Source organism: Podarcis raffonei, chromosome 2 (assembly GCF_027172205.1).
Source record: "Podarcis raffonei isolate rPodRaf1 chromosome 2, rPodRaf1.pri, whole genome shotgun sequence".
NCBI classification, from domain to species: domain Eukaryota; kingdom Metazoa; phylum Chordata; class Lepidosauria; order Squamata; family Lacertidae; genus Podarcis; species Podarcis raffonei.
This window is the reverse complement of record NC_070603.1, coordinates 105664305-105682357: the sequence shown is the minus strand read 5'-3', so window position 1 is coordinate 105682357 and position 18053 is coordinate 105664305. Positions and strand designations below refer to the sequence as shown.

Below are 18053 nucleotides of genomic sequence, written 5' to 3'. Positions count from 1 at the left end.
CAGTGAGATGCCACAGATGCATAGCTCTAGCAGGCATAGGACAAGGGTGTCTGTGCATGGGAGCAAAAACCTGGCATTTTCCAGGTGCCAGATTTACTCTCTCCTGCCCAGCAACAGTTTCCACTGGAAGAAGAAATCTGATGCCAATCATGTGCAGGTGAACAAGGGTTCGCCTTTGCAGAGGTTTTTGAGAAACAGCAGAGACCTCTGTTTTCCCTAGTCCTCACTTCCTCGGCCGTGAAGCTGCTGTTTTCCATGTCCTAAATCCCTAAGGATGTACTGTGCTTAATGGGAGGGACCAGAAGCCCTGCAATTGAGGCCTTGTAGACAGCCAAATTCTCCCCCCCCCCCCCCGCCTTTAGCGTGTATGCGATGTCAAGTTGTAAGAAAAGAGGACACAGCCATGGTTGCTTAGTGAGCTGGATGTTGCTGCAGACTCCTGCAGGGTCCGCTGTGGTCCAAACCACCAGGCTTGTTGATCGTAAGGTCAGCAGTTCAAATCCCCACGACGGGGTGAGCTCCCGTTGCTTGTTCCTAGCTCATGCCAACTTAGCAGTTTGAAAGCACGCCAGTGCAAGTAGATAAATAGGTACTGCTGCGGTGGGAAGGTAAACAGCATTTCCGTACACTCTGGCACTCGTCACGGTTCTCCGTGCACCAGAAGCTGTTTAGTCCTGCTGGCCACATGACCCGGAAAGCTGTCTGTGGACAAACACCAGCTCCCTCGGCCCGAAAGCGAGATGAGCGCCGCAACCCCATAGTTGCCTTTGACCGGACATAACCATCCAGGGGTCCTTTACCTTTACCTTTTTACCTACATTTTTGTCATAGCTTATGATCCGGGGGGAGGCCCCGCCCTGGCCTTTGGGAGGGGCTGGGTGTGGTGTGTCTTTGAGATTTGAGGGGGCGACTGCATCCAAGGAGATCTCGGTTAACTGCGTTGAAAATGTCTTCTGCCACAGGTGCGCACTCGGTTCCCTCCTGAGCCCAATGGCATCCTGCACATTGGCCACGCCAAGGCTATCAATTTTAACTTCGGCTTTGCCAAGGTGAGAGACCGGTCACTTTTCCACACTCTGCCCTGCTGCGAACTCAGCTTTTTGCTGAACTGGGGTTGGGGTGGAAGGCAATAGTGAGTGGGGAGGGACAGCCTCGTATTCATCTTGCGATGTGTGCATCATTCCCCCCCCCCCCCCGCAAAAAAAGATAGGCCCTAAAGTGGCTCATAGCATATAAGAACATATGATAGATGAATAGGCCAGAAGACATAACAGTAGGATTATATGTACCTTGTTTGAAAGCAGGCATTTATTAGTATTTTATACATCGTTAGTGTGCACCGTACTCCCTACATGTTAATTTGAAGTTTCAAATTGGAACATGTCAATTCTATTTATTTATTTTTTGAGGTAACTTCCTTTTTCTCCATTTTCATCTTTAAACTGTCTTAACACACTTGCGCTGAGCTATATCTTTGTTCACCTTAAAGCATATGACGTGCAACTATTACATGAAATTAAAACTAAAAATTAAACAACAGTGAACACTCAGATAAACATTTCCGAATGTATTGACCAAGTTGTGTCAAAGTGTATATATATCAGCATTATTGCAGATATGAAATTATGTATAGCGACGTGCATTGCTTAAATTGGCAGCCATAAGGAAAAGGTATTTTGTTTCAGTAATGATTAGAACTTAAAGGGATTTGTAGGAAGAGGGGAGGGAGGGGAATGACAAAATGGAATTACCGTATTTTTCCCTCTATAACACGCAGATTTTTTCTCCTAAAAAGGAAGGGGAAATGTCTGTGCGTGTTATTGAGCGAATGTGTGGTCCCTGGAGCCGAAAAATCAGGCAAAAATCAAATCGCGCTTCACGGAGAAGGGAAACCTGAAAAGAGGAAGTGGCTGCTTTCCTGCATTCTGCCTCAGGGTCTTACTGCCCACCCTCCTCTGTTTCCTTGCTGTGTTTGCTGAAACGGAACAAAGAGCAGGGAAAGCCCCTCCCCTCCAGGCAAGCAGAGAGGAAAGCAGAGTGTCGTCTCTGTGCTCGGTGCTGCTGAAAACATGCAGGAGGGAGGGAGAGAGAGAGAGAGAGAGAGAGAGAGAGAGAGAGAGAGAGAGAAATGGCTGGGGTGGGGGGAAACTTTTGCCTTTCTTTTCTCCCTCCCGTTAAATCCCTCTCCTGCATTCTTAGCCAGCTGCTTCTCTGCACACCACCTCATGTCCCTTCTTTGTTTTTCCTTCGCTCCCCATTTAAAATGTGGTTACAAAGCATAGATCCACATGGATCCTCAGGATCTTTGCATTGGGTCACCCCAAATTCACCATCAGATCACATAGCATGTCCATGGCTACAGCCTGCCCCCCCAAAATCACGCACCCACTGTTGCCTGGGGCTGCAATGGTGCAAAAACATGGTTAAAAAGCATGGATCCACATGGATCCTCAGGATCTTTGCATTGGGTCACTCCAAATTCACCATCAGATCACATAGCATGTCCATGGCTACAGCCTGCACCAAAAAAAATCACGCACCCACTGTTGCCTGGGGCTGCAATGGTGCAAAAATGTGGTTACAAAGCATGGATCCACAGGGATTCTCAGGATCTTTGCATTGGGTCACCCCAAATTCACCATCAGATCACATAGCATGTCCATGGCTACAGCCTGCACCAAAAAAATCACGCACCCACTGTTGCCTGGGGCTGCAATGGTGCAAAAACGTGGTTACAAAGCATGGATCCACAGGAATTCTCAGGATTTTTGCATTGGGTCATCCCAAATTCACCATCAGATCACATGTCTGTGGCCACAGCATGAAGCACAAAAATGATACATCCACTGTTTCATTCAGAATGTTTTTTCCCTTGTTTTCCTCCTCTAAAAACGATGTGCGTGTTATGGTCAGGTGCGTGTTATAGAGCGAAAAATACGGTACTTTTAGGCACCAAGCTGACGTCTTGCTGAACTCCTGGGTGGCTTAATTGTACTGCTTAATTTCTCTCTCCACAACCAGGCAAATGGCGGGATTTGCTTTTTGCGGTATGATGACACAAATCCTGAAAAAGAGGAAGAAAAGTACTTCACAGCCATCAGGGACATAGTGGAATGGTTAGGTATGTGCACCTTGTGCTACAAAATGTGGAAATGTTGCCTGGGCGAAAGAGAGCTGTGTCTCTGGGTGGACCGGGGTGGGGGGTGGGGTGGAAGGCTGTTGGCTTTGTGGACCCCATGCTAGGTTAACATCAGTGCTTTCCTTCTAGAAAAACAGGTGCCAGTACTCACCATGAAGTTGTTACAATAAGTGTCACACTTTTAACCAGTGGCTTCTCTCCTCTTTTGTTGGAAGCCGCCCAGAGTGGCTCGGGAAACCCAGCCAGATGGGTGGGGTATAAATAATAAATTATTATTATTATTATTATTATTATTATTATTATTATTATTATCATCATTATCATCATCGAAAAAACAGCGTTGGTACCCGCAGAAAAAACCACCACCGGTTAGCCCAATTTGCACCATGGTGTGTAGCTCAAGTACAACAATGAGGCCCTTACAGATGGCTTGTTTACATGAAGCTTTTAAGAGTAGCAACAGCTTGTTTACACGAGAGGAGCCTGCCGGATCAGGCAGTCAATGGCCCCATCTAGTCCAGCATCCTGTTCTCACAGTGACCGACCTGATGTCTGAGGGGGGGTTTCGGGGAGTTGTTGCCCTAAGACGTGGGCTTGAGGGGAGCAGTGAGGACTGGGCCAAGTATGGCATGAAGGGGGCACACTTTCTTATGGCCTGGCCTTGTTTCCCCCAGGATACACTCCCTATGCGGTGACGCACGCCTCCGATTACTTTGACCAGCTGTACACCTGGGCGGTGGATCTCATCCGGAGGTGAGGAGGGTGGATGCTGAAAAGGGGGAAAGGGTTAACACCTGACTTCCGCCACAGGTGCATTCTTCCTTCTCTTGTGACTGGTTGTGTCCTTTCCCTCCCTCAGGGGCCATGCTTACATTTGCCACCAGAAGGTGGAAGAAATCAAGGGACATAATCCACCTTCTTCTCCGTGGCGAGACCGGCCGGTTGAGGAATCGCTCCTGCTTTTTGAGGTACTCCCATTTCATGTGGGCAATCTAAGGTGGCTTCCCCTGCTACAGAGTTCAGCATTCTCAGCCTTGCCTTTTTGGTGTGTGTTTTTTTAGAACAACCACCACAAGTTTCTAGCCCTCATGGTTATGCCTGTAGTAATCGATGATGGCTCAGAAAATTATACAGGTGTGATTCCAGCAATCAGAGTCCTTATTTTGTACACCTCTCTCCCTGCCCTCCTTAGATGGCTATTGTCCTTTGTCCTAATCTGGGGGTAGCCAACATGGTGCTACAACTCCCATCAGCTTTAGCCAGCGTGGCCCATGGTCAGGCATGATGGGAGTTGTAGTCCAACAGATATCTGGAGGATCGCATGTTGACTACCTCTATCTGGGCCCTTCCGCTCAATTTATTTCCTTTCATTACTGGTCAAAAACTCATTGAAATAACCAAATCTTGGAAGCAGGGTTAATTTTACAAAATAAGTTTAAAAAAATACGTCTCTCTGATTGCATTCCTTGGGCTTCATTGGCATGAATTTGGCATTTTGAGGAGCAGCCTTTGTTGTACAGTATATACATGTGTCTGCCTGTAGAGCAGAGCAACCGGAAGGCTGCTCCTGACAGGGCAAAAACTGAGGTGGCAGAAGCTGCCGTTTTTTAACCTCGTGGTGAGTTTTCATGTCTGGCTGGCTCAAAGCTCCAGCTTGGGTTCCTCCTCTGCAGGACATGCGCAAGGGGAAGTTTGCAGAGGGCGAGGCCACCCTGCGCATGAAGCTGGTGATGGAAGACGGGAAGATGGACCCCGTCGCCTACCGCATCAAATACACACCACATCACCGCACTGGGGACAAGTGGTATGCAAGATGGTTGTGTGTGTCTGGTGTGGGTATTGGAGGGTTGGGTGGGAACCCTGTGGGGTTGCTGGTTCAGAGATGGGTTAGGTGTTTCTGGCCCACATTTTCTGTTGGGACGGATGACTGTGCCATAGGGCTTCATGTGTGTGCAGCAGCCCCTCCCTCCCGTCCCTGGGACTGCTTAAGAAAGCCCTGCGTGCCCTGAAGGGAAATGGAACTGAGGGAGACTAGGCCGGGGAGCACACGGACCACCAGGCCCTGACAGAACCATCCATGGCCTGAGGAGAACCATTGCGGCGAGAACCTTCCCCCGCCTTCCCCTAAAGACCTGCGTGCTCTGAGGGAAGGTGGAAGCGAGGGAGACCTGGCTGAGGAGGCCCCCATACCATCCGCTCCCAGTTGGCCCCCATGGGACTCTTGTCTCTTTACATTTCATATCACGTGTCTGTTTTGCTGTTTAAAGCTTACAAACCACCTCAGGGGCCTTGGCAAAATGGCGGCTCACAAATCCAGTAAACATTTTTGACAACTGTGGCTGGCGCTCTCGGATTTTGGAATGGGGGGAAGGGGGAGTGCTTCTGAATTGGTTACTGTCGACCCTTGCTTTCCTCAGGTTGGAAGGCTGGCCTCTCCCACAACCAGACTTAAAAGCAAGGGCACACGCTATGGTAGTGCGGTGGATCTGCAAGAGCATTTTGAGGGATGGGGTTGATGGCTGGGTAGGCTGTGGGTGGAAAAAGAGTTGAGCTGCATAGAGGTGGGCTGGTTCTGGAGCTCTTGACCTTACAGCTGTACCCTGGGTTCCAGGTGCATCTATCCCACCTACGACTACACACACTGCCTCTGCGACTCCATAGAGAACATCACTCACTCGCTCTGTACCAAAGAGTTCCAGGCCAGGTAAGAGGCACAGAGTTCCTTGCTTGACTGGGAAGTGGCTGAGACGCTCTCCTGTTGTGGGGAGCAACCACAGGCCTGTAGCGGAATCCCTTATCCTATGAGGAGAAATAGAACCCCAGATTTAGGAGGCTTGGGTTTCTATGGATGTAGACTCCTCATCTGTACAGGGGCAGAATCTGCCACTTGGGTATCCTATCCTGAGGATTCTGGTTTTACCTCTAGTGGAACGCAAGCTTCTGGCCCTCATGGCAAAGGTGAAAACTAGATCTAATGGGCTTAAGTTAGAGAAGGGAAGATTTGAATTGGATGCTAGGGGAAACTTCTTGAGGATGAGTTCAGCGGTGGAACTAATGACCACTCCTTCAGTGGAGGCCTTTGAACAGAGGTCAGATAGTCGGCTGTCTGTCAGGGGCGCTCTGCCTCTGGATTTTCTGCCTTGATCATGCAGCAGGATTTTAGTAGGTCCCCTGTGACTGGGTCTCTGTCCTGCTCTCATCCTGACTGCGCATAATTATTTTTGCTCAAAAACAGGAGTCCTGAAAGCCAAACAAATTCTGCGAAGCCAGATAGTCACAAGCAGGTAGCTGACGTCAGCCTCTTGACAGGAATCGATCTGCTTTTTCCTGTTATAAATGACCTGTCACAGGGGTGTGGAGTCTTAGGCCCAGGAACCAATGTGACCGCCTCAAAACTTTTTTTTGTCCAGCCCTCAGGACTCACCTCTGGCCACACCCCTCACTATCCAAGCTTTGTAATTTCCTTGACTCTTCCCCCCCCTTGTTGAACTCCAATAAAACCTCTTGGCTGCATGTAAGGAGGAGAGGGAAAGCTGTGTGCCAGTGTAGAAAGCAGACTGAAGGAAAATGCTTTGCGTGTTCCTGTGACGGGTTTTGCCGTCGGCATCGTCCGCCACACGGCCCTCGGAAGGTTGCCCAGCACGGAATGTGGCCCCCGGACTGGAGAAAGTTCCCCAATGCTGCTCTGACAGCTGCTGCTCTTCTCTCTCTTGGCAGACGCTCCTCCTATTTCTGGCTGTGCAACGCCCTGGATGTCTACTGCCCCGTGCAGTGGGAGTACGGGCGCCTCAATCTCCTCTACACAGTGGTCTCCAAACGCAAGATCATTCGCCTGGTAGATTCAGGGGCTGTCAGGTGAGGAACAGAGTTTGTTTTTTAAAATAATAATAATAATAATAATAATAATAATAATTATTATTATTATTATTATTACTACTACTACTACTACTACTTGTATGCCACGTTTCAGGGCAAAACACCACTGCCAAGGTAGTTCACGAAATATAATCGGCTTCAGATCCCTAACAGGAACATGAGGCTCCCAAGTAATTTTATGGGACAGTCCACTTGCAATATACCCTGAATGAGCTTCTTTTTACCCATCTCTGGGCAAAATCTGTGATCCATCCCCCAAGTTGTTCCCAGCCCTTAATGCTGCCCCTCCCCGCAGCCCTGGATTCATGTCCCTCCTTGAATGGCCCAGTGCCTCAGTCTGTGAAGTTTTGTTAGAACAGCGGAAAGGGCTTTTGTAATACCCTTCCTGGTATGGTGCGGAACCAGGTGCCTGCAGACATCTTTGGACTACAACTCCCATAATCCCTTGCCATTTAGCCGTGTTGGCTGAGGCTGGTGGGAATAACAGTCCAAGAACACCTAGAGGGCTTTCTGAACACCAAAGCCCTTCACATGTGCCTAAGAAGGCAGTAATTCAGCTGGATGGAGGGGTCCTTTGCTGCTGCGTCCTCTCCCTCTGGCGGTCTCAGACATTTTAGAAGATCAATAATCCCACCTTTTGATGTAATGATCCTCAAAGTGGCTTATAGGAGAATCGAGCACATGCATACTTCAAACCCACCCATCCAAGCGGCCCTTAGTCCCTTGGTTGGTGAACAAGGCACTATTTCACTTCAGTGCTGTAGTCCCAGGTGGGGGGGGGGCGAGGGGATGCGTGCATGGCATGCTGGGAAGGAACTAGGCAGGTATGTTTTGGAGCAAGGCCTCTTTCTGCCTCTTGCCACTCACTGCTGCCATTGCCATTCCAGGGACTGGGATGACCCACGACTCTTTACGCTGACAGCTCTGCGGCGCCGAGGCTTCCCAGCAGAGGCAATCAACAACTTCTGTGCCAGGGTAAAGACATGTCCTTTGGGGTTCGGTGCAGCTCGGCCAAGGGGAAAGCGTGGGTGCCTAAATGCCATGGGGTGCTGGGTACAGAGTTCAGGCCCTGTTCCGGGTTTTGCTTGCATATCATGGAGCTTACGCACCACTTTTTCCTTTGGAGCATGGCGTGAGCAGCAGGGTGCACCCCCAGCAACTTTGTTGGGGAGGTGCTCCTCAGTTACATGGCTTCAATGTGGACCTGACTAAGGAACCTTTTGGATTCCTGTTAAGCAGCCACAGGGTACACCCTCTGTCTCCATGCCTCCAGAGGCAGCAGGGAAAAGTGTCATCTCCCTGGAGCCATATGGGCATTGGAGAGATAGGGATTGTGGCCCCTGAAAACGGCCTAGGTGTTGGCATAGGAGCCTCCCTTAAACTGAGTCAGGCCATTGGTCCGTCTAGCTCAGTATTGTCTGCCCTGATTGGTGGTGTCTCTCCAGGGTTTCAGGCAGTGAGTCTTACCCAACACTGCCAGGGATTGAAGCCTGGGCCTTCTGAATGCATAGCAGATGCTCTGCCACTGAGCTACAGGGCGGCCATCTTCCCCTTAGAGCCGGGATGAAGAACCCCTGCTCCATGGGCCTAATCCATCTTGTCAGTCTTATTAATCGAGACTGCCCCGCACCCCCTCCAAGCCGTGCCTCCTTCCCCCTGCCGTTCCTCTGCTCAGTGAGCTGATCATTCAAGAAGAGGTTTATTCCCATGTCCTCAGATCCCTTTCTTTTCAGTTTCCTGTCTCTGTGTGGAAGCCGAGCAGAGGAAAGTTTGTGAGCGAATGGGGTGTGCGTCTTTTGGCACCTCCCACCACAAGTGTGTAGGCCCCCCCAATTCCCCTGGGGACCACTTTCCCCAAAGGGAGTTCAGCCCTTGGAGCAGTGGTTCTCAACCTGTGGGTTCCCAGAAGTTGTTGGACTACAACTCCCATCATCCCTGAGCTCTGGCCTTGCTAGCTAGGGGTGATGGGAGTTGTAGTTCAGCAACATCTGGGGACCCACAGGTTGAGAAAGGCTGCCTTGAGGAGAGAACATGTTCCCCACCTCTTGCTTGGAGCTGGTAGGTTGGCCTTTCCCTGTTGCTTGGCTCACTCCAACCTCTTCTTGACAGGTGGGCGTGACAGTCGCCCAGTGCACAATGGAGCCTCATATGCTGGAAGCCTGTGTGCGGGAGGTGCTGAACGAACAGGCGCCCCGGGTCATGGCCGTGCTGGAACCACTGTGCGTGACCATCGTCAATTTTCCCGCACTGCACAAAGTAAGCCTGCGGCCTTTGCAGTGTGGGGGCTGGGTGGCTTGCTACCTTGCCCACCTCCCTGTAAAATCTAGGCCTCTCTTAGCACCCCTGTCAAGTGTGCATCAATCCTTCCTTTCTTCCTTACAGACCTTAGAAATCGACGTACCCAATTTCCCCGCTGATGAGACCAAAGGTTTCCACAAAGTCCCCTTCCAGCCAACCGTCTATATTGAGCAGAGTGACTTCCGGGAGGTGAGCCTGTGGATGGGAGGGAGAGGCAATGCATTAAGGAAGAGAAGAAAGCTGATATTTGTGGCGCTGGGGGCACAGAATGGGGTGCTGCAAAAATTGTGGCCGCCTCAACCGGATGCCAGCTGGGCGTGCTTCATTCTGCTGTAGGACTCTGGAGCAGATGAGGCATCATCTCTTCCTTGCTAGAAAGCGGGGTTTGGAAAATGCACCAGCACAAAGGCTCTTATTTTAAAGGGACTTTGCTGTCTCCACTGATCCCTCCTGTATGGGAGGGTGTTTTAAGGTATGTATTTACAAGTTGCCCATAGTTCCTGGTGGTCTTGGCAGTCACCACTGTCATTTGCGGTTCCACCTTTTCTTTTTTCCAGCAATTTTGTGTGGCTTTTGCATTCTCTGGATGGCCGCCATGGCTGCACTGCAGATTAATTCACTGCTCTTGGTAGCGCCGGCTCCTCTGACTCGGAGAGTGTCTTTTGAATCTGTCATTGGCTGTTTGTATTAGAAGTCCACCTTGTGGCCACTTCTACTGGCCTGGACCATCTCTGCATCTTTTAAAAATACAGATTTTAAAAATTAGAACCATGCACACAAGAACACGTCTCGTGGTACCCAAAGGGGCCCTGTTCATGTAGGTTGGCTTTCCTGCCAAAACTACGCCTGGTGGGAGATAAGCTGAACCCCAGATCCATGCCCTTTGCTCTGTGCTTGGACAGATTGGCAGCTTGCAATCGGCACCTATCTTACTTGGGAAGATGTTCATCCAACAATACTACATGTGAGATAAAAAATATAAAAAATCACTTCACTGCCCAATATAAATGTTATACATTTATATGTTCCTGAGTGTTTGTATACACACACGGTTATATTATTAAAAAGTATGTTTTGTCATGCAAACACATTATAATGAGGCTTATTTTCACCCACCTCCCAGTCTTCTAAGGGCACACCTTTCCCTCTCCTCTTGTTTTCTGTCTGAGCTTCATTTGACAGTCTCTTAAACTGGAAGCAAATTGTTTGCCTTTTTCATCTGGAATATCCATGCCCACTTGTACTAAGGGCTGTTGTCTGACCGCCCACACCAGGCTACATTCTGCAGGCACGTTAACCAGGTCATCACCTGGGCCAAATTTCACCAGGAGCCCTAACTCTGCCCCCTTCCTGTGATTGGTGACTCCTGAGCTATGACAGGATCTGCCCATACAGAGCATGGGAGCTGTGGGCAAAGAGTTCAGATGCCCAGCTGATTGCTAGCTGTGCTGTTCTGGCTGAGGCCGCCATGCCCTGTGGAGTGATGCTTCTGAAGAAGCATCTCCACCACCATCATTCAGCCCGGGCACTGAGGTCCAGCTCTGAGGCCTTCTGGCAGTTCCCTCCCTGCAAGTGAGGTTACAGGGAACCAGGCAGAGGGCCTTCTTGGTAGTGGCTCCTGCCCTGTGAAACGCCCTCCCGTCAGATGTCAAGGAAATAAACAAGTATTTGGCTTTTAGAAGACATCTGAAGGCAGCCCTGCTTAGGACAGTTTTTAATGTTTGATGTTCTGTCGTGTTTTTAATATTCTTTCCGCAGGGCTTGTAAGACTGAGTTGTTCCACCTGGCCTTTGGCTTGGAATCAACTTGACCCCCTTCCCCTCTTTCCTTTCTCTTTCTGTGATGGAACTCCTATTTGGGGACTTCCCTGGCTTTTTTCTGGCCCACGTGGGACCAGTCTGCATAGCTGGCCTTGGTGAAGATTTGACGTTTTCATCCCCAAAAAGTTTTTGACTTGAGTTTCTACTGAAATGAGGCTGCATTTTAATGTTGTATTTTAACCTTGTTTTTAAGTTGTATTTTAATCAATTGTTTTTATACCTGGTGTTAGCCGCCCTGAGCCTGGGGAGGGCGGGATATAAATAAAATTTATGATGATGATGATGATGTTGGGAGCTGCCCAGAGTGGCTGGGGAAACCCAGCCAGGTGGGCGGGGTATAAATAATAAATTATTATTATTGTTATTATGGGGATCTCTGAGAATAACTACAGGGAGCTACGTTGCAGATCCTTGCTATGAGGGAGGTGCCTGGCCCCATAAGAACTGGCAATTTAGTACAGAACGTTTTTACATCCATGTGCCAGCAGATTGAAGTGATTTGCTTCCCCTTGTTTGGTCTCCACTGACGTTGGCATCTCTTCCCTGGCAGGTGCCAGAGAAAGGATACAAGCGCCTGGCACCCGGCCAGCCAGTGGGTTTGAGGCACACGGGCTACGTCATTGCTGTCCAGAGCATAATTAAGGTGAGTCTGCCGTGGCATCTCCTTACAGCCCTCTTACCGCAGCTCTGCAGCTATCCCTGTAGATCAGGGCCTAAGAGCTTCCTATAAAAGAAAACATCAGCTGTGGCACTCAGCTTAGATCAGCCTCATGGACCGTTCCAGCAGCTATGCTTACAGCTCTTTAAGACTCCAGCTGTGGCTCTGCTAGGTCTTTCTCCCAATTCGCTACCTGCTTAGTGGTTTTTGTCTTTCTGCACAAGCAAGCGGTGAAATCTAGTTCTTTTTTTAAAGAACAGATCTCACACCTGCCTTTTGATCAAATAAGCCTTGAGGTTGCTTGCAGTAGAAGAAAACAAAATAACACACACACACATACACCAGTTCCTTGGCTCTCCTCCGGTGATTTCTGAAGCTTAAGTTGTATCTCTCTCGCTAAGGCTAGTACTACCCAAAGTTGCTGCAGGCACTATGTGATTAAGCCCATCTGCCCCAACATCCTGTTCCTAGGTTGCATTCTCCATTTGAATATTTCGCCCCCGAGATTGGAGTAAAAGAGGGGGAAATCCATTTTGCTGCTGCCTATGCAGTTGCATGGGACGCGGGTGGCGCTGTGGGTAAAACCTCAGCGCCTAGGGCTTGCCGATCGCATGGTCGGCGGTTCGAATCCCCATGGCGGGGTGAGCTCCCGTCGTTTGGTCCCAGCTCCTGCCCACCTAGCAGTTCGAAAGCACTCCTAAGTGCAAGTAGATAAATAGGTACCGCTTTATAGCGGGAAGGTAAACGGCGTTTCCGTGTGCTGCGCTGGTGCTGGCTCGCCAGAGCAGCTTCGTCACGCTGGCCACATGACCCGGAAGTGTCTCCGGACAGCGCTGGCCCCCGGCCTCTTAAGTGAGATGGCCGCACAACCCTAGAGTCGGACACGACTGGCCCATACGGGCAGGGGTACCTTTACCTTTTACCTTTATGCAGTTGCATAAACCAGTACTATTACTATGAGGAGTTATCTGCAAGAGCACAGCAGGGCCTTCTCTGTGGTGACCCTATACATTTTTCTAAATGAAATTCTGCCGAGTCCAAGTCTGTTTATTGGAGTCCCCCCCCCGCCCTCACCCAATGTTTTTAAAAGAAAGCATTGTATGTCCAAACATTTTCTGGTGTTTGATATATTTTTGTGGCCTGATAATTTTGCTTTTGGTTCCTGTTGGACTGTGATTTTGATGAATAGTGTCTTGAAGCATTTCATATTTGTAAGTTCCTAGTTTCTTCTGTGTCCTGTTGAAATAGCTTATATGTGTGGCAGATCAGCTCTGAATCAACTTTTTTTGGGGTGGGGGGTGTCATCCTGCAGTTGTTGAGCAGCCATAGAATCCTTTTTCTTTCTCTCTGATATGAAGAAACAACCAAAACGTCTCTTGATTATGTGGCAGAGTGTGGAAAATAATTTGTTGACTTCTCTGCAACTGGCCAGATAAGCTAGCGCCAGTCAGTTAAATGGAACTGCAACGAACTTTTAGGGAGATACAGACATGGATTTGGGGTCTGGGCTCATGCGAGAGCAAGTGAGCTGGTCGTCACAAATTCATTCCCTTCTTCTGCTCTGAGCAGAAGAGATGAGGAAGGCAATCTGCTCCACATTGCAAGGGACTGTTTTTGGAGAGGAGCTAGATACCCGAAGCATGATGGCAAAGTGGCTGGGTGGCCGCATGGAACTGACCTTCATCTCCTTGCCTAGGACACCAACGGACGTGTGAAAGAGCTAGAGGTGACCTGTACAAAGTCGGAGGCAGCAGAGAAGCCCAAAGCCTTTATCCACTGGGTGTCAAATCCTCTCGTGTGTGAGGTTCGACAGTATGAGCGACTGTGAGTATTAGGATCGCTCCCTCTTTGCAAAACTGTTGTTTGAGAAGGCTCCCCACGTGCCTCTTGACCTTGGATCTTATTATTCCTGGGAAGAAGTATAGGCAACAGGGGTCAAAGCCACTTCCTTATCTTGTCTCTCTCCTCCCCTGGGTTTAGCTCACAGATGCTATATATTCAAGCATTGCATAGTGGTGTTATGTATTCAAAGGCAGGTTGACAGAGCTAGGTACCAACACTTTTTGAGTTTATCTTGAAACACCATCTGTTTTAATCAAACTTATAACTATATCCAAAAAGGGGGGGGGGGTTCTGGGGAAATTGATTATACCGTTCCAATTTATTTACTTGTTTCCTTAGGGAATTTGTATGCTGCTCTTAGGACTATTCTTTCGAAGCAGCTCAAATAACTAAAATAGTTCTAAAACTCATAAAAACAGAGACAACAGAGCTGCCAGCCATGTTTGGAGCTTCAGGAACCTGTACATGGCTGGTTTGCTTCTCCATTTGCAGGGGTAGCAAAATAAGCCAAGAAGCCATAGCTAACCATAGTTTCCTGTTACTTTCAAACTGGGAAACCATGGTTCTGAACAAGCCAGGAACCACAGGCCGATTTTAAACCATGGCTTCAGATTCCAGATTGCTTGGAAAACATTAGCTACAATTTCCCAGTTCTGACTACAGTTAACTATGGATTCCTGGTTGTTTGCTCAGTTGCATGACGGGAGCAGCAAAGCAACTACGCAGACGTAGCCTTATTAAACCAAGATTCACTAATCTGTACTCGGCCATAGTAAAAGTCAGGTTTAAACCGTGCAGAATTCCTGTGGAATTCTGGATAATCTAGGCAAAAAGAAAGCCATCTGGCACCAGAAAGACTTCAGCTCAGTGCCTCAGAAGTCTCCAGGGGAAGGAGGGGGGAGGTGTTCCAGATGCTACAGCTGAAAGAAGCCTAATACTGGAAAACACACACACACACACACACACACACACACACACACACACACCCTCTGAAGGTGATCGTCATGTTTCATCCTTGATGTTCAGACAGATTCATAGGGAAGTAGGGCAGTCTTGGAGGCCGCTGGGCCCAAAGATATGTAGGGCTTTAAAAGTTAAAACAGGCACCTGAAAATGAACTGGAAACCAGTGCAGATCTTCAAAGATTGGCAAAATAAGACTTCCGGCACTAATCTTGGCAGAGAAAACCCAAACCGGCAAGGCTAATTGCCTCCCGACCTACAGCAAAGTGTCTCTGCTCCATCGGCTTAGTAGCTAATGGGGGAGTTTACATCAAGTTTGTCAGCTGCCCCATTACAAAAGAGGAGTTTCTCCCCGAGATAACAGTTTTGCTGTTGCTTCCTGCCAAGTCAGGGTTGAGATGAGGTCATTGAACATGGGCTGGACCTTCTGTGAGGCTGGCCGTCTGCATTGCCCAGCTTTCTCCATTCAGTGAGTAGACTTGGCACCATGGGCAGAAGTAACATCGAGCCCAAGAAGGACTTGGCTCGTTCCCCAGGGCCTACAGAGAGCATCTGGAAGAGCCATGCTGAGGATACGAGAGTGCCATTGGCCGGCCTGTGCAGCAGAAGCCTCTTGTCTTCTGTTCCGGCAGCCGAATCTCATCCTCAATGTGACTATAAACCATTTTTTGGCTTGCAGGTTCCTGCACAAGAACCCCGAAGACCCCGCAGAGGTGCCACAGGGTTTCCTGAGTGATGTCAATCCTGTGAGTGCTGAGCCCAGAAGAGTGTTTTATTATTATTAATGCCTTGGACTAGGGAAAACAGAAGGAGGGAGGAGGAAGAGGTGGAGCTATAGAATCATAGAGTTGGAAGAGACCACAAGGGCCATCGAGTCCAACCCCCTGCCAAGCTATGTTGGGAGAAAGAAATGGTGTGGCTTGAGAAGCAGGGGGTACTCAATTTTTATTTTTATTTTAAATGGAAAAGTAGAAAATTGCAAGAACAAGAAGGCATCACATTCCATTATATAATATGACAAGATTAAAGGAGAGGAATGAGAGGGAATAAAATATTAGAAATTGACATTTTTATTATTAAAAGGTGAGGTTAACAATACACAAAGAAACTGCCAGGGAAGCATCTCATTGTACTAACAATGTACACCTTGCTAAGGAGTTTTGTAAGGTGGTTCCTGCTAGGCCAACACCTTCTGTGTGTGGGCGTGCAATTTGGTAGGAGGTATAAGTGAATTAAGGGACGCGGGTGGCGCTGTGGGTTAAACCACAGAGCCTAGGACTTGCCGATCAGAAGGTCGGTGGTTCGAATCCCCGCGACGGGGTGAGCTCCTGTTGCTCGGTCCCTGCTCCTGCCAACCTAGCAGTTCAAAAGCACGTCAAAGTGCAAGTAGATAAATAGGTACTGCTCCAGTGGGAAGGTAAACGGTGTTTCCGTGCGCTGCTCTGGTTTGCTAGAAGCGGCATAGTCATGCTGGCCACATGACCTGGAAGCTATACGCCGGCTCCCTCGGCCAATAAAGCGAGATGAGCGCCGCAACCCCAGAGTCGGTCATGACTGGACCTAATGGTCAGGGGTCCCTTTACCTTTACCTATATAAGTGAATTGGAGCGTGCAGATGAGGGTGCGCCTGCCAACCTGGGCATCTCCTCCCAAGCAAGCCATGCAAAAATTGGTGAAGGCGGGTAACCACAAGAGCTCATGCGCTGCACCTGTGAGTAGCAGGGCCAGCCCAATACACTTCAGCACCTGAGGCAAACTGCAAAATGGTGCCCGCCCCATTCTGGGCTAGGGAAGAAGGGATGAGTGAAGATCTACATCAGGAACAAGGGCAGGAGGAAGAGGCTGCTGTAGAGGCAGCATAGTGGGAGGCTTCCAAGGAGGCAGCAGATCCAGTCTCTAAAGGAGCACGCCGTCACTGCCACCAGGTAGGTAGCAGCAGGTAGCGCGTTCCTTGGAGGCCGGATCTGCCGTCTGTGGATCCCGTTTCCTGAGGTGATCACCTCACTTTGCCTTCTGGGTGGGGTGTCTCTGGTGAGTAGAGAAAAGTACTGTTGCTTATTTTAATCAGCGGGTCTAAAGACTCTTTGGCCCGCCCATCTGTGAGAAGTTCTGTTGCCTTGTTTTAGTCTTTGCTGCCCGCTCCTTCCCATCTTTCTCTCTCTGTTCTCTCTCCCATTCCAGAACTCACTCTCTGTGATTGAGGAGGCTCTGGTGGACAGGTCTGTGTGTGGGGCCAAGCCTTTTACCAAATTCCAGTTTGAACGGCTTGGCTATTTCTCAGTCGATCCTGACAGCACGGGTGCAAAGGTCAGTTCCCAAAAGGTGCAAAAACATGGAAGGGGTTTTCCCCCCCTCCCCCTTCAAATGGCAAGGAAAGGAAAATTCAGCTGCACGTGAGGGATAACTTCTTGACAGGACGAGCAGTTGGGCGGTGAAACAAACAGACTGCTTTGGAAGATGTCAGACTCTCTCCTTTGATAGAGGTTTTCAGCCAGAGGTCGGATGGGGCCTCCTGCCAGAGATGATATACCAGTAGAGACCCTGTGTTGACAGGGAACCTTTGACTTTCCAGGTGTTGCTGAACTACAACTCCCATTGCCGCCGGCCGTGTTGCCACTCTTGCTGCAGCTGATGGGAGTCGTTCAGCAATGTCCGGAGGGCCAAATGTTCCCCTGAACCTGCCTTTGAGCTTCCTTCTATCTCTTAACGGTTCCTGTAAAGGCCTAAAGGTCAGATTAATAATAATAATAATAATAATAATAATATATTTACGGTATATCCCGCCGTCCCCAGCCGAAGCCAGTCTCAGAGTTATGTGAGGATTGCCAAAGAAGGGAGTCAGGCTGTGCCCTGGCCAAAGGCCTGGTGGAACAGCTCTGTCTTGCAGGCCCTGCGGAAAGATGTCAAGTCCTGCAGGGCCCTAGTCTCTTGTGACAGAGCGTTCCACCAGATCGGGGCCACAGCCGAAAAAGCCCTGGCTCTGGTTGAGGCCAGCCTAACCTCTCTGTGGCCTGGGACCTTCAAGATGTTTTTGTTTGAAGACCGTAAGTTCCTCTGTGGGACATACCAGGAGAGGTGGTCCCGTAGGTACGAGGGTCCTAGAGAGAAAAGCCGCTCTCTAAAATGGGAGGTGATGGGGAGGAAGAACTTGGCTGGCAAAGGACTCTTGCTAATGTCGCTTGCTTTCCCCCCGCAGCTTGTGTTCAACCGGACGGTGACTCTGAAGGAGGATCCTGGGAAAGTGTGATGATGCTTCTGCAGGCGGTTTCTCACCTTGCCCCAAGTTGCTCAGGAGTCACTTTCTTCCCCTGCATGGCAGGGGGTGATGGTTGCATGCAGCACCAGCACAGTTGCCTTAACATGCATCCTGGTTTCAGATTCATCACATCAATAAAAGGGAGCCTCTTTATGTTTTCTCGTGTTATTGGCTATTGCATGCAAGGGTGTGTGTGTGTGCG

The 18053-nt window shown here is 49.4% G+C and overlaps 1 protein-coding gene across 1 annotated transcript in view; it reads left to right on the top strand.

Moving 5' to 3' along the window:
- Positions 1-18004, top strand: part of QARS1 (glutaminyl-tRNA synthetase 1) — a 33861-nt gene extending 15857 nt beyond the window's left edge. The window contains exons 10-24 of the mRNA XM_053378420.1: positions 963-1049; positions 3022-3121; positions 3814-3892; positions 3999-4107; positions 4813-4943; positions 5751-5843; positions 6857-6994; positions 7903-7990; positions 9125-9271; positions 9398-9502; positions 11684-11776; positions 13488-13615; positions 15275-15341; positions 16777-16902; positions 17792-18004. Coding sequence (XP_053234395.1) covers positions 963-1049; positions 3022-3121; positions 3814-3892; positions 3999-4107; positions 4813-4943; positions 5751-5843; positions 6857-6994; positions 7903-7990; positions 9125-9271; positions 9398-9502; positions 11684-11776; positions 13488-13615; positions 15275-15341; positions 16777-16902; positions 17792-17842 — 1542 coding nt within the window. The 3' untranslated portion in view covers positions 17843-18004. The remainder of the gene's footprint in view (positions 1-962; positions 1050-3021; positions 3122-3813; positions 3893-3998; positions 4108-4812; positions 4944-5750; positions 5844-6856; positions 6995-7902; positions 7991-9124; positions 9272-9397; positions 9503-11683; positions 11777-13487; positions 13616-15274; positions 15342-16776; positions 16903-17791) is intronic.
- Positions 18005-18053: the final 49 nt, after the last annotated feature.